At 38.9% G+C, this 17,137-nt stretch overlaps 1 protein-coding gene across 1 annotated transcript in view; it reads left to right on the forward strand.

Moving 5' to 3' along the window:
• Positions 1-3,916: 3,916 nt before the first annotated feature.
• dapk1 (death-associated protein kinase 1) overlaps positions 3,917-17,137 on the forward strand; it is a 57,191-nt gene continuing 43,970 nt past the window's right edge. Inside the window, exons 1-6 of the mRNA XM_010783408.1 lie at positions 3,917-3,939; positions 4,074-4,212; positions 8,319-8,448; positions 9,996-10,044; positions 10,202-10,228; positions 14,646-14,798. Coding sequence (XP_010781710.1) covers positions 3,917-3,939; positions 4,074-4,212; positions 8,319-8,448; positions 9,996-10,044; positions 10,202-10,228; positions 14,646-14,798 — 521 coding nt within the window. The remainder of the gene's footprint in view (positions 3,940-4,073; positions 4,213-8,318; positions 8,449-9,995; positions 10,045-10,201; positions 10,229-14,645; positions 14,799-17,137) is intronic.

The following is a 17,137-nucleotide window of genomic DNA, read 5'->3' on the forward strand; positions in this document are numbered from 1 at the left end:
TATTTTAAAAGCTGTTTTAATCACATTAGAGTTTAAAGAGGATGATGATGATTTCACTTAACTAATAATATGAATAGAAAACTTACTATTATTCTTAAAAAAGTATGTAGGGATTTTTGGTCTATTACTTTCTCCTTCTTAGTTTCTGGTTTTGTATTTTATCAGCCCCTGTACATGACTTCCTTAAATGTTTACCTTGAGAGTTGAAATATGTTTTTTAATACATTTTAAAACTAATGTATCATATTGTTTGTAGTTATGTGGCCATAAGATTGAGGTCTTTGACTAAAAACCCTGTAACAAGATATGTCACGGGAGGTCTCAAGCTATGCTTTCTGCTGATTCTGTTTTATCGTACCTTACTTTATCACAATATTCTAATTTTCTGAGACAGTCCTGTATATATTAATATTGAATTAGTTGAATAAAAAAGGCACAAAGACATATACACTTAAAAAACCCTATTCAGTTAAATCAACAGACAGCCAATAACTCAATCTTAATGCTAAGTCTGTGCCATTAATACTCTATGGCTGCTGACAGTTCACACTAAAGCAGACAGTGTTGAGACACTTATCCACTTAGTTTCAAGAGACAATCTTGCACTGAACATGCCTGAGAGTTGTGACAGGGTCTAAAACTACAAGTTACTAAGGGTCATATAACTCGTTAATTTAACAATAATACACTGTTTGTGTTGCCTGGTGCTACATATATTAGCACAAAGCTAATAGGGTGACATGGTGTTAGTTTTTCCAGCTCAGGGCAGGTAACAAAACAAATGACATGGGATTTAAAAAAGATGTGGTTTCCCTTTGTCCTCCACACCCTCTCCTCCTCCTGCTGTACCCTGGGTAAATACAACCATGACAGCAACTGTGCTTTGACGTTAAACATTAATAGACCAGTATGAAAAACGTGTTCAAGCAGGAACCTTCTTTCCTGTCTTTGACTGTTTATGAACACCCTGGTGACCACTAATAGATGATGAAAGAAACATGGAAGAAATAGAGTGGGAGGAGAGGGTGGAGGTCCAGCTGCTGTTTCCTCCCTGGAGGGTGAAGTGTGTGGTAATCAGTTTTCTTATCACATAAAGTTACATTTCATATGATTCCAGGCACTTGCATGATTGTTTTGGTTATTAAAATGTAAATCCTGACATGAAAATTGGCAACAAAAGTAATTTTCCATTTAACTGTGACTTACATTCCTCACATATATCGTAGGAAAAAAACATATGTTTGTATATGTTGAGTGAAAGTAAACAACTGCATAAGCATGGCAGTAATTACAGTTATCTTTTCTCGCTGCAGGCTTCCTCTCACGCTGTGACCGTGATAAATCCTCCGCTCACTCCATTCCCCTGTCTCTACTTTTCTTTTCAACCTTTAAGTGTTAAGTGCTGAAGCACGCTACGATTTCATTAAAAGGGCACGGTTGCGATAGATAAAACGTAGTGCAATGTGGTATTGGTTAGCAAGTGGTGATATAGATATTAAAAGGGGTAAAACAAGATGTAAGAAGGAAAATAATTGAAGATTAAGATTCTTGAATCTTAATAATGAAGTTGAATCTCTTGCCCAAAATGGGTCAAATCTGGGTAAGTATAGTTTTTAAAGCTATTTGAATGGTATTTTATGCCAATGTTCCTGTTGTAGTTATGTTATTAATGCAAATGGTGTTGATTTGCATTGGATAAAGGACTGCATGTTTATTATGATTTGTGAATGATCAGATTTAAACTCCTTCTTTTAGTTGGAATGCTGTTAACAGCAATGCTGTTAACAGCATTCCAACTAACTGTTCTTCTACGGACAAAAAGTTTATTATTATTCCGACGGGTTATTTTGGCCCTCTTCTCCTCCCTGCATTGAACATCGCAGAAACTCCGTTTAAACATCAAAACGTTCAGCTCGGTCGAGAATCGATGGCTATTACTTTTCTCATTCATAACTTTCATAATTCCAGACATACATCCCATAATACATCCCATTTTTAACATTGAAGTCAATGGAGGAAATCTTCAGACTTCAACAAATCTTCATGCGACTTCAACTGCTAACTGTTCATTCATCAACTGCTAACTGCTCCTTCATACTTTCAATCAGAAACCTCATTCCAACTTTAAAATGTTACACATCTTTCTGACATTATTCGTTTAAAACAACTTTTAAATCTGATTCTTACTTTTAGAGATATTAAACATTGTTCAGACCTTGGTAAAGAGGTTTTCTTCACATTTTAACATTAGTGCGTGATGTCACAGCTAGAGGGTAGAACTTCTTGAAATTTGCCTTCATATATTTTTTTAAAACTGCCATAATTCCCAAACCCTACATTCCTGAAACATAATTTATCATGACAAACGTAGGAAAACATCTCGTAGCTTGAAAAACGACAAATAATTAAACAAAATGCTTTTTGAGGGCATGAAGTGACAAAAACGTTCAACATTCCTCCATTAAAACCCATTGTAATTTCAGGCTGATATTTCCTCACAGCAGCAGCCGCACACCTTTAGTTAAACTGCCAAAAAGGCCACATTATTAACCCGAAAGTACACAAAGATTACACTTCAGATACTCAACTTCCTTGACATGCTTCACGTTTTGAAATTTCACAGATATCTGTTACGGTTCTTCCACAAAACGTTCACATGTAAGAGGTTTATCTCTCATTCAGAACAATGGAAACCTTTGATCTCTGGATGCCTCGTTAGCTCAAATATAAACACCTGTGTCATGGAACACGATGATGTCATCACTCCAACTGACATGCTCAGAGCAGCAGACTTCAGATAAAGGTTAATGGTCCTGCCCTCAACAGCTCTACGTCAATTATGGGGTGTCATCATCATATGCCGAAGAGGGAGAGAAGAGAGAGAGGGCGATCAAGAGAAGAGAGAGAGTAATGTAATAAAACACGGTTTTCTCATAACTTCAGTGAAAATACTCCAAACAGCCCAAAACTTCACAGGTTTGGTAACGATGCAGCCATCAACGCATCTAAGCGTATTATGGGGTGTCATCAAATGCCGTTGCCATGGCGACAGACAACTCGCCATGAAACACGATGTCGCTGTAAGTCCAATCGACACGGTCCAATCGTCCCCCAATCTTCACTTGTATATCACCGGTCCATGCCTCAACAGCTCTACGCCAATTCTGAGATCTCACCATAAGCCGTTTCCATTTTTCCCTCGCCATAAAATATGATGTCACTATAACTCCTATGAAAATGTTCAAAAAGTGCTCAAACTTCACATGTGTACTAACAGTCCAGCCGTGAAGACATCTACAGGACAGTTTTGAGATTTCTTCAAATGCCGTTGCCATGGCAACACAATGCTCGCCTTGAAACACGATTTTCAAAAACTTCAGTGAAAATACTCCAAACAGCCCAAAACTTCACAGGTTTGGTAACTATGCAGTCGTCAACGCATCTAAGCGTATTATGGGGTGTCGTCAAATGCCGTTGCCATAGCAAAAGATCATTCGCCATCAAATTAGTTCAGAAGTTTGCAGTTCAAATATTCTGCTGCTTTTCCAAGCCTTTTTACTTTCTTTTCTTCTCTCATCACACATTCAAGCCCCCAGTGTTCATGTATCATTTCAATCTAAATTCTTCACTTTCTTCTTACACATTACATTTCAGCATAGCAGTTTAGCGTCAGCTTTTCAGCATAAAGCATTCCCACTAGCAATTTCTTCAGGAATTGCAGTTACTTCTACTTTTCCTGTTGTTAATGCTATATTCTACCCTTATCATTCTTGCAAGGTCTTTTTCTTTTAAAAAGTCCAATAAAACAGCATTTGCTTAAACACTGGGGCATGTTCCTTTCCCCACATACTCCCCTTTTCTGTAAACAATGCAGGGTTTTCATAACAGAAGTTTGATGAGGACAACGCTGGTTAAAATGTGCTTGGGATGTGTGAATTGGTCAGGCTCTAAAGCAGCAGGATGATGAGATTACATCAGCTCAGCTCTGATAAGCAGGGATTTGTAGCTGGCTCTGATCTGAGAGATCCTCGTTTTAATTCTCTCCCTCCTTCTTTCTCTCCTTCCTCATTCAGCGTGGCCGGCGGTGAGCTCTTCGACTTCCTGGCAGAGAAGGAGTCGCTGAGCGAGGAGGAAGCCACTCAGTTCCTCAAGCAGATCCTGGATGGAGTCTTCTACCTGCACGCCAAACAGATCGCTCACTTTGACCTTAAGGTACTGCAGTCACTAAAGACAGACACCATCCTCCATCCTTAAAACGTGTCCCAATAGAGTGGAGCAGTTGAGGGCTACCTCAATAAAAAGCACATTTTCTATCGGATTTCAAAGTATTGTAGAAAATATCCGGACAAATAGAAACAAAAAAATGGTGTTTGCTTGGCTTTAAACAACTACCGCTAAGCTATATGATTTTTAAAGCGTGAATGCAATCGACAGAAGTAAAAAGCTAACGCTATAAGTCAATTAGCAGGTTGCCCATCAGCACCGCAAAACTAAAGGAAAAGTTGTGTTGCCGTGATGACACTTAGATGTCAAATTAAGTCACTTGTTAGCAACCGCTGTTTTTAAGACACATACTGTAGAAGCTTCTTAAATGGGTTTACTGATGCTTTTTATGTCGTAGAACAACATGTGAAAATGTCTTCAGCTTGTATTAATGAATTAAGACCTTATCTCAGGCATCCAACCAAAGAAATGCTCAAAAGACAGTTTACTGTAAGATGGAACTGGAAGTGGTAAAATGCTAACTCATTCACGCAACACTCCTTTCTACACCACCAACTAAAGCTAATCAGGTTTTGATGTATTTGGAAAATTGGTATTAAACTAAATCAAAACAAATGACAAAATCTGAAATGAAGAGTTGAGAAATTACTTAGTCAATTTCAAATGAAATCGCACATATTTTTGATACATTTGACACTTCCTTGTTCAAGGTAATGTTGCATCTAGACAACACAGTTGGATATTTCCTTTGAACAAGAAAAACAAACATATGTGGTCCTGGGCCCCTGGAGTAATACACAGCTATTTTTCCAAAATGCCAGCTCACTAGATTACTGAACTGCAGCATCATCTCAGTGTGTTATTTATGTATTTTTAGTTAGATCAGCTAGCCTCTTTTGGAACTCGCCTTTTTATTTTATTTTCTCTTTGTATCGTTTTTGTTTTGTTTTGTTGAGCCTGCAAGCATCTGACGCTAATTACTGTACGGTGACCATCACATCAGTTTTCGTTAATTCTATGCTTTTTTATTTGGATATGGAGTCTGTGTATTCTGGAACTCCTGAAGGAAGAAGAGAATAGGTCATAGTGTACAGAGACATCATATTGTAGCTGAGGTTTTTCCCTCAGATGTTTGGTGTACTGTTGTGGTAGTACTTTACTTAAATCTCGCTCAATACCATTGATCCGTTGTCCACTTTCGGCTGGACATGGCGTCTTCAGAATAAACTTTCCAGACCTCCACTTACAGAACAACCTTCACAAATCATCCATCAGAGTTCAGGACATTTGGCCTCCAGGTTTGCAGAATATAATGACCTCTGTACCCTGCCATCTACTTATGATCAATGCTAGAGCTTTTGAAAACCACAGCAGCCTCAGCTTCTCAGATCAGCCACTGTTCTTCTCTGTAAAGCAGCGGCTCATTTTAGGACTTCATTTGATTAGTTGAATAACTTTCGGCAGTAACGCAATTTCCAACTGGCTTGATTTGCAGTGTTCAGCCATTTTCGGACATTTTGACTTGTATGTAAAACCATTTTGTCAATTTTAGTTCTCTGAATGTGGGTTTATGTGGCTGTTTTGCAGCCATTACCATACCATGACAGCTGTAGTCATTGTCAGAAAGCACCACAAATCACAAATCTTCTATTCGACCACTTTCAAACTGCCATTAGACAGTTAAAAAGGGAACGTCAAACCATTTTTAAGAGACAGTGATACTGCCAATCAATGTATTATGCTCAAGAGCTTAATGTGTTGGGCAGGGCAGAATGAGGATGTCTGAGTCATCTTCTCTGAACTGATGGACTACAATGATTCGAAAACAGTTTGTAAAAATGTCTTTAAAAAAGGATATATTCTGCTTATTTTCAAATTGTGTATTTTGTGCCTCTACTGTGACACGTTTCCATGCTTTAATGTTCAAAAAGCTCTACATTTCTCTCATACTGCCTCTGCTGCAGCACCTCTTTTCACCCTCTGTCTGAAACCAGAGCCCAGTCTGCTCTGATTGATGAGCTCTGTTGTGATTGGTCAACCACTTAGAGATGTCCCGCCTCTTAGCAAATCACGTACAATTTGTTGGAGCACTAGCCAATAGAAGCACGAGTGTTATGTAGTGATGTCACTATGTTGCGGAAGTAAGCAAAGTAGTCCGATGAAGGCGTTTCAGACAGGTTGGGAGTTTACGGGAGAGAAACTCCAGGAATACGGAGTTCAGCCTTCACAGACGATTTACATGCACAAAAACCTTTTACCGATTTACTTTATCCCTATTTACTATATAATATTTACAATTAATCCTGTAGTATTTGTGATTTTGGAAACGTGTTTTTGGTTACTAATCTTGACAGGAAAGTTACCATACTACTCCACTGAAATGTCTACTTTCTCATGATGGAGGAGAAAGCACATAAACAAAAGGGATAACACCGCAGTGAAGGATAAACTCTGTTAGCTAAAGTATGCAAATATAATCAGGTTGATACACTTAAAGTGTTGGAAATAAATATTTTATGCAGAGAAATAAATAATTTAATTTAATTGTTGAAGTTAGTTGAGGTGGAATTAATTTAAATTGATTTGAATTAATTATTTTCATTATGGATGAATCTGTTCTTTTTTTCATTAATAGGTTGTTGTATTAGTTTGCAAAATGTTGTACCATGCCAATCACCCAGAGCACAAAGTAAATTGGTTTAAGGGTTTAAAGTAAAAGCATGGAAACATAACATGTTTTTACATTAAAATTGACATAGGCGATTGATCACATTTGAAAGAAACAATTGGCAACTGTTTTGATAATCGCTTAATTGTTTCAGTTGCATTTGTACAAACTGTTTTTTAATAGTTTGAATTATTAAAAAAAAGTCATGATTTATAAACTCTTCACATGTTGTATGTAAAGTAAAAAGTACAATATTTTCCCCAGGGATGTTGAATAGTAGAAGTATAAAGTCAAAAGAAAGTACCTACAATTTGAACATCAAGCGAGGTGTTCAAATGATGTAAACAGCAAACTAAAACAATTGTATATTCAGCAAAAACATTATTATATAACATTTTTTAGAGAATAAAACCAACGAGCTGCTCTGGAGTCTGATTGTATATCCTAAGCGCCTCCTCTTGTCCTCCTCAAGTTTGGCTAATAGTGCAGCTGAAAGGATGAGCATTGGAATGAAAATGGATTCGTCTTGAAAGGGGCATTATCCTTAGGAATGTCTTCCTTCTGTTGTGTGTCTTTGCTCAAAGCAGATCTTCGCCGTTCTTTCCTTTCTCCCACTTCCTCGAGAGGATTCTACTCGTGTTTTGCATTTTATTTCCATGGCTGGTGCCTCTTTCCTGCCAGCCAGTTCCTGGTTTTGTGTCTGACTCTGTTGCTCACACCCTTGCTTACACTTAGTGTGTGTCCTACACTGAAAAGTTAGGGGACACTGGTAATGGCCTATTGGCTGTGCAGGGATCTGGCTCTTCCTTCATCCAGGACATTGTTAAAAATGCTTACTGGGGGCTTCTCTTTCCTGTAGTCTGTTATATAGGTTTGTGTAGATGAAAAGGGTCTGCAAAGGTTCAACTCCTACAGTTCTCGCCAGAGGAAGTTTCTGTCCCACACACTCCCCCCTTCCTGTAACGCCTCCATTGGACTCATAACATGGTGACATCACTATGTAACACTTGCTCTTCTATTGGCATGCACTCCAACACATTGTACATGATAGGCTAAGGGGCGGGACATCTATAAGTGGTTGACAGATCACAATAAAGCCGGCCAGCTAACCAATCAGAGCAGACTTTGCTATGGTTTCAGACAGAGGGTTTATTGTACTAACCAAAGGGTTTTAGTTCATTTGAAGCTAATGCACCTGCATGTTTTTTTGCTGTTCTGAATTTGTATCTTCGTGTTTTAATGCACTTGTCAAGCTCTTTGGATAAAACCGTCAGCTAAAGAAAATGTAAAGAAAAAGTTAACGGATCAGTTTTCAACACTCATCCTCTGTGAGTTAAAAAATAGGCAAAATGACACCTCTCCTTAATGCTGTCCGTCCTCCCTGTCCCCCCCTTATTCATTGTCTCTCTTTCTCTACCTTCTATAGCCGGAGAACATCATGCTGCTGCACCGCTCAGTGCCTCACCCGCGCATCAAGATCATCGACTTCGGCCTGGCCCACAAGATAGATTTTGGCAATGATTTTAAAAACATCTTTGGGACTCCAGAATTTGTAGGTCAGTATCACTTTGTTTGTATATCATATATATCATGGTCCTTTCTTATTTTATTGCTCCGTATTTTGTTTAAAAAGCTTCTGCTCCAGTGAGTTTGTGCATCTCCATCCTTTCTCTACCTCACACACCCTGCACCACCCTGTGTTCTTGGCTTTATACCAGGGGTTGCGTATTGTGAGAGAATGTGCCAAATGTGCCATAGGGACTAAGTGAAAGAGAGCTGATAATAGACTGGAGATTATCAGAACTCATCCTTCTTGCCAACACGAACACACACACTAATGGACACATCAGTGGCTCCGTCCCATCTCCCATCACCTACCCCTTTTTGCCTCGGGGCAGTTGCCAATACTCCCAGTCTCCTCCTCCTCAGCGCTGCTGCCAACTACCAGCATCCAGGCCAAGACCAGAGCCTGTCCAGCAGGATGGCAGCGGTCAAATGCTATAAATAAAGATCAAGTGTCAGAAAGCTTGAATTATTAAGCTACCTAACCTCTCTGAAAGCCATTTGACAGCTTGTTAAGATACTTAAAAATGTTTGGTACATTTCTTTAGGGTTTGAACACCTTATCCATAAATCCACAAACAAATACCTTCCTTGAAAACCCTGAACCTTTGTACACTTTGGGGAGGAAAAACATAAAGCCCCAGAAGGTGTCTAAAAATAACATAAATAAACATAGATCGTTTAACTTGCCATGTTTTTATAGCTCATAGTCTTTCGTTTTGCTGTGATAAAAGAGAAGAGAGTTCTCTTTACAAAAATGTAAATGTTGTAAAAGTAATTAACATGCCATGTCTCAAATGACGCCGTGTCGGATGATGAAAAGACCTGAATGTTGTGTTTTTAAGGTGGTTTAAATAAATAAAAAGATACTCCTTATAACTCCGGCCCCTGCCTAGGTATCATCTTCATCATCTTTTCCATAGTCAAAGTAGTTTAATAATAGTCATAGTGTTTGAATCCATTCGTTCCATTATAAACATGAACAGGAAATATAAACATTTCAACGCTAAATAAATGTGGCTCAAGTTTCAGCCCACAGCTAAACGTCTCCATGGCAACCTTATACTTCCTGTTTACTTCCCCTGAATCAAGGGAACTGCAGTTTCAACTCTTAAAGGGACCCAATTGTGCTTCTCCTAGTGTGTTCTACTCGCTTCTGAAGCCAGAATAACATGCTTGAAGGGAGGGGCAGTTGTCTGGAGTCCTCCTCTTTCTCTGCCAGTATTCTTGTTTTGTTTTAGAAATAAATGCAATAATCCAACTTTAACTACAGTGTTCACACATCTGAAGACATGTGACAAGAGAAAAAAAGAGGATAAATAATCTCAGCACTAGTAGGTGGTAAACCACACACACCTAAAGAAACAAATACAATCTAAATGTGCTAACGAGCTCAAGTAGTACTCACGAAGGAGGCATTGCTAGAAGAAAACAAGTAAAGGAATCAGTAAGGGAAAGTAGAAAATTAAATCAGAGATAAAGTTAATGTGTGTGTGTGTGTGTTGGGCTGAATATTAATGATCTTCTTTTTTCCCCACAGCTCCAGAGGTAGTCAACTATGAACCTCTGGGCCTGGAGGCTGACATGTGGTGAGTAAACAAAAAGTCAATCTGCTCTACAATGAGCGTAATGCACATATGCTGTTTTTAACATCATTATTTCTGATGAACATCTGCTGCTAAGTAAATGTATGTTTTGCACAATGCATGGCTGTCTAAATACACAACGTTGTTCTCTGTCTTGCAGGAGTGTTGGTGTGATAACCTACATCCTGTAAGTATCTTAAATATTACCAGCCATGATGGATAAGTGTGTGAAATGTCAATTGTAAACACGTGTCACACAGCAGGGTTTTTACACCCGCCACCTTTTTGTGTTCATATTTTCATACAAACCCCAGGGCGTAGTCACTCTGTAAACATGACCTTTGACCTCACTGTCGTTGAAGTCGTCGGGCCGCTCAGCAGCCACCGTCGCTGTGAAGTGTGCGCTGTTTTTCGTGAATAATGGAGCAGCCCGCAGCATGTTCAAACGACATTTTCAGTGCCCTCGAGCGTGATATTGTTTCAGCCGCTTTGTCAATAGAGATATCATTTTGCTGATTGGACTGATATTAGCGCCCTCCTGAATTTACTTTTAAATGGTGCAGGAATGAGTCCTAAAATACTTAAATGAGTTATCATCTTACCACATCCATTTCAAGTGTGTCAAAGTCAGCGTCTTTTTTGGACGTGTTTGATTAAAAACTTAAACTTCCCTAATCAAAAAACAAAAGTCTAATAAAACACAAGTCTCAAACCTGATCTTCTACGCTGCAAAACAAGAGTAAAAAAACGGTTTTCAATAAACAAAAAGGACTTCTCACTTTTACTGAACTTTTACTGAACTGCTTCTAAGTATTCAAAATGTAAAGTGACACCAGGGGTAAGATAACAAAATATTTGAACAATCAACATTTTTTTTAATTCTCATTACAATAACAAACATGCGGAAAGGCCTACAGCATCATGCAGATCTCAGGACAAACAAAAAGCTGCCTCTTGTTGACCCTGGTTTATAACACAGTGAGTCATTATTTACCACATGCTCTGTGATGTAACACTGGTGCTGTTTTCCACTCAGGCAGTGCCACAGCATATTTAATCGTGTACTGAACTAGTTTAAGTGTTATTTTCAGATGCCTTTATGCTACTTTACATTATTTGTGTCTCATGTGTGCCTTGATTGGTCAGCCTTGTTCTCCTCAAGGTTTCTACCTGTGAAAACTGCATTTGTGGTCACTACTGTTGCCTCATGGGGAAATGAGAAGTTGGGTTTCTGTTTTCAGAATTGTATGCGCAAGAACAATTTGAAGTACTTGAACATCAAATATTTCTTCAATGTGGTGCTGCTTAAATATTTGTCCACCGCTGCCAAGGGTTCAAGCATATATCTTTTCAAAAATACTCAGAATAAAAGATTTATACAGCAAGGTATTTATACTTAATTAAAAAACGTTTTTAACTCATTTTAAAAAAATTCACAAGGACTTTATGCACACACAGGCATCTAAAATGTGTTACTTTTCTTGCTGCACATGATGAAATGATCCGAAAATGCTTCCTGTATTTGAAAATGAAAACTTAAATAGGGAATTGTAAATGTCCATCACACTCACCTGAAAACATACGTGGTTGAATCATAAAGCATTTGATCTGCAAATGGCTCTTTTTTTATATATAAATACTGATGCCACAGGTCTGGTCACTCTTTTGTTGATCTTGTTGGTGACCTCAGAGAAGAGGAACTGGTTACATATCGGCCGTGTCATAATTTGTTAAACAGATTCTCCTTTATTGCTACTTTGCTTGTACTACCAATTGATCTTTACAACATCCAACACATAAAGAGCATCTTCATCTCCTTCAGCCAAGGCCTTTCATTGAACTAGCGATTGTTGGTGATGCAGCCGTTCGCAGACATGTCAGCACAGTTTAATTCAAGAGCGAGAGAAAAGTTCACGCCCCTTGGCGGCCGACAGATCAACTGCTGTTGGCTCTCGACCATGCTGTCCTTTTTATTCACCCGGTTACAAGGTTTTTCTAAGCTTCCCACACGCCTTCTATCCATCAGAGAGACACCTACGCGAAGCACCAACACAAAATGTGCCCACACGAACATGTGGAGAGCCCTCACCAAAATACAGTGAGGTAAAGATAGGGAGGCTGAAAGTATAGGTGTTATCTCATTGTTACATAATGAGTAGCTGCAAACATTACACACTTCATTTCAAAAAAGGAATAGGAGTTGCTGTTAAAGTCATGCATCATTTTGCCTCTACAGTACATGAGCAAATGCATATACACACACAATCTTTGTTCACGCTGTCCACCCACACAGCTGTCACAGACTGGAGAGGTAGAAAAAACATCGCTCCCTGCCTATTATCACAGCCGAGCAACACTGAGCTGCACTTACTGCTCCTCTCCTTTTGTAAAGAATAAAAAAGGAACAGAAAAAAATGGCCTGGGATAATTCAATAAACTATTTACAGTGATTTTCATGAGCACCTCCAACCTCTTAATGGGCCTTGTCTGCATGAGTGATGACCCAATTGCCGCGCTGTAATCAGAGCTGCACACAAAAGCTCCATCAGGGACCTCTAAAGTAATCACCAAATATGTTATGGTTTCCGTTTTTTAAAGATTATAAAGAGACTTCTTTTGAGATAATGTAGCCTGAAACCTTTTGAATGAAGGTAGTGGATCAGTCTCAGTCTGCTGTGAATCAGCTTGATAAGTAAAATTGTGCATAATGCATATATATTTGTAATTGTTACTGTTTTATTATATATAATTATTAAAACAGTGTTTTTGGCAGTTCAAAAAACAAAAACATATCGTACTAAACTAAAGACTAATAATACCAATTACGTCCCAAAACACTTCCATTAGGAGAAATGCAATGCATTTTCATAAACGGTCCAAATATAAAACTATGAAGAATCATCTTCCCCAACTAGACAACACATACGCAGTATTTAGAACACATTCAACAACTTGACAAACGTGTTCATGGTTTGCTAAAATTGCTGAATAAACCAAACGCTGCAAAACACAAAACGCTGCAGGGAACTGAAAATAAAACAGAAACAAGGTCACTAAAAACTGATGCACACAGCTGGGACCGGAGCACTTGTTGGCGTTCCAGGATTATAAAGTTTTCCAAATGTCACTCTGTCAGTTGGTCTGTTTCATAACTCCAAGTGATTCTTTGAAATGATGAGGTTAGCTCGCTAGCTTACAGCAGATCTGCAATAATATCAGAATGAATCATGCGATCACATTGTTCAAATTAGCCAATAAAACATACTTTTTAAGTTTCCAGTGACAGTAATATTTGGCCAATTTATAATCCCCAAACGTCAACAAGTGCTCCGGTCCCAGCTGTGTGCATTGTGTTTTCCCCGTTCCATTGTGTTTTGAGCTTCCTGCAGCGTCTTTTAATTTGCATGTTGTTTTTTAAACTGCAGCACGTGTTTCCTAATGGAAATGTTTTTGGCCGTTGTAGTGCAGTTGTCCCTGTCAGCTACTGTAAATACTAGAGTTATGCTATGTTGCCACAGCATCCTGTATTCACGTTTCACTGCCTTTTTGGCTGTCTTGTTTAGTTAAGAGCCTTAATTACTTGTTTGTTGTGAGCAGCTGTGCCCTACATTTATATATTTTCGCTCGACTTGAGCTTGACCCCCGCACCACCTACATGTCTGTCCCAGCTGGCGTGTTTATCAGCGCCTGGTGCTGACCAGCTGGAGAGGTTTTCTGAGGCCGGTGTTTGTCACATACTAATATGTGCTTTAAATGCCCCAAGGGACCTCATCTACATGCAGGAGCCCTGTGTGTTTTAAACTGTCTGTTTGTACATTAGAAACACACTTTTTGGACTCGTCATAGTGGGCAACATTGTCCCATAAACATCCTTACACTATACTCCTCGTGTTATCAATGTATACAAGAGCCTTCCAAGCTAGCTTTCCAGTGACTGTGATTGTGTAAGAAAAATAAATAGATTGCCTTTTTAAAGCACCCATTTAAAAAGATCACCCAAACTCTGTTGTTCATGCGATCGGGAGCAGTTCAAACCCCTGACCTCTGATTGGTGGACAGCTCTGCCTCTTGAGCTACAGTCGCCCCAAAAACTTACATTTTATATTGAGGCTTGACTGTTGAGTTATTTGCTGCACAGCTCTGTAATCACATTCCCAACCTCAAAGAGTAGTAGGTTCACGGTTTCAGTTTTGAGAGCCGAAGCTGATCACAGGCATGTGAGTTTATTCTTGAAGTCAAATCGACAGCGCTCTGCGTGTTGTTAGAGTAAATACAATTAAAGGATCTGAAGTTGTTGCGTTGATTAAAACACGCAGTACAAAATAAATTCACCAATTTCAGATTTTCTTTGTAATGTCTCAGTTATATTTTTCCCTCTGTTTGACTGTTTTATTGATAAGGCTGTCACACAATCGCAATAACTATATGATTATAATACATATAAAACCTTTCATCTTCAAACGTGTTCATTGTGCCTTTTATCTTTATCTGTCCCTGGATTATTAGCACAATAAGTGTATAATAAACATATCAACCCTAATCGTCTCTCCCTGCTCAACAACACACCTCTCACCTTGCTGTCACCCTCTGTCCTGTCCCTGCAGTCTGAGCGGTGCGTCTCCGTTCCTGGGGGACAACAAGCAGGAGACTCTGGCCAACGTGTCGGCGGTGGACTACACGTTCGACGAGGAGTTCTTCAGCAGCACCAGCATCCTGGCCAAAGACTTCATCACAAGGCTCCTCGTAAAAGACCCCAAGTATGTCAAATCCCTTTCTTATGTTTGAGATTTTGATGCTATCGGGTACTTTGTCTCTAAGGTGTAGTAACAGCCCAGCATGAGCTTGATTGATATGATTTCATTGGGACATAAAGGGTGAACTAGGGATTCAACTCATTATACATTTAATGAGTTGCATTCTTTTCTATGAATCATTAGAGGCCCTATTATGCTTTTTGGGGGGGTTTTCCCTTTCCTGTAGTGTGTTAAATACAGTAGGTTTTTGTGGCAACCTAATACATGTGCATGTAAATGGTCTGCAAAGGCTAAAATCACAAAGTTCCCTGCAGAGGGACTTTCTCCTAATACAAATATGAACCTGAACATGAGCATAATAGGGCGCCTTTAAGTCAATGACAAATACTGAAAAAAGGCTCTCACAATTTCCCACAGTCCAGGTTGGCTGGCTTTTCTGCTTGATGACTTTAAAGAAAAACCATTACAACTTTTTCTCATTTTTTTTCCTACTCTAATAAAACAACACCTTTTTGACAGCTAATGCCTTTTTCCGAGCTCTGCTCATGCTTCTGTTGTATTTGTTTGTGGTAGTGTGTGATCGTTTCGGAAAGTTTTGCTTGATCCATTAATAAAATTACCAGTTACAAAATGTTTACTTTATTTAAAGAAAATTATCTTTCTGAATACAACTGTAAGAGTGTCAATTAGGGATCGACCGATATGGCTTTTTCAAGGCCGATACCGATACCCGATATTTGGAACCGATATACATTTGCAGTAAAATCAGAAAATCTTGGTGTCAAAATGTAGAATAACATAAACTCCAACACAACTTCTTTGAAATGCATTTAAGCATATATTATGTTTAATGAACTTTTAAACATCTTACAACTGGTTTACTCTGTGCCCGTTTTTTTAGTGCAGCCATCTGCAATGAGTTAGAGAGAGACAGAGAGTTAAAAGTGGGGCTGCAGGCTGACATGCTTAACTAACAATAATGCTTAATTTATTATATCAAAATAATGCCTGTCTATCTAGCATAAAATCCCAATAAGCTGCTACAAAACACTGATTGTTGATTGACACTTCAGTAATAGCCTATCAGATAGTGCTGTGGGCGGGACATTGCTCGTCTACACAGAGTGGTGACTGCAGCCAGAGAAATTCTCTGGCTGCAGTCACCACTCTGTGTAGACGAGCAATGTCCCGCCCACAGCACTATCTGATAGGCTATTACTGAAGTGTCAATCAACAATCAGTGTTNAGTTAAGCATGTCAGCCTGCAGCCCCACTTTTAACTCTCTGTCTCTCTCTAACTCATTGCAGATGGCTGCACTAAAGAAAAGGGCACTGAGAGTAAACCAGTTGTAAGATGTTTAAAAGTTCATTAAACATAATATATGCTTAAATGCATTTCAAAAGAAGTTACATTTTGACACCAAGATTTTCAGATTTTACTGCAAATGTATATCGGTTCCAAATATCGGTTATCGGTCTCCTTGATTACTAATAATCGGTATCGGTATAGGCCTTGAAAAAGCCATATCGGTCGATCCCTACTGCAAACGTACATGCAACGTCAGCCTCTAAGGCCAAACAATGAAAATAGGATGTAAAAAAGGTAAATGGGATTCAATCATTGTGATTTTCAGATCTTTCCTTTATTTTGAATGAATGCTGCTATAGGCACGTTCACACCGCAGTACTTTTCCCACTTTAGTTCCGATATAGTTCCGAAATGTTGTGTTCACACCAAAAACATCTGGAACTAAAATTGGTTCATGAGAACCTTTTTACCCCCTTTTCCGTCCCTGCTAGAGAGCAGGGACTTTCGTGGGAGAAAAAGGTTCCTATGTCTGATTGGCTGGGTGGAATGCAAACCACGCCCCGTAAAACTCCCAAAAAGTTTTGTGCTATCATACTGAATAAATATTTACTGTGAATGTATGCAAAAATGTATGGCATATGGCTGTCCAACAGAAGTTAAATTCATTTCTCACTTATTCTGACAATGTACTTAACCCCAAATAAAATAACCCAATAAAAAGAGTTGTTAAATAATAGTGAAGTCACGTTGTAATAACAATAACTCATCTCTCTTGAGTTTTATTTTTCAACCTTGCCAAAAGCCACTGTGTCAAGTGTCCTTCTTGGGTTGCCGTCCGGAGTTCTCCAATATGGCGGACCATCTCGCACATGCACAGTACAGATCGGGCAGGGGTACGGATCGGGTAGTGACAGCCGCCATTTTATTATCCTCGCTTTAGCATTATTAGCATTAGCATTAGCCCAGCGCACAAACGCAGAAAGAATAACTTATGGCAACACAAAAGAAACATGGGAGTATACGTCGTGAAGTT

This window comes from Notothenia coriiceps, unplaced genomic scaffold (assembly GCF_000735185.1).
Source record: "Notothenia coriiceps isolate Sejong01 unplaced genomic scaffold, NC01 NC01_scaffold00025094, whole genome shotgun sequence".
NCBI lineage: Eukaryota > Metazoa > Chordata > Actinopteri > Perciformes > Nototheniidae > Notothenia > Notothenia coriiceps.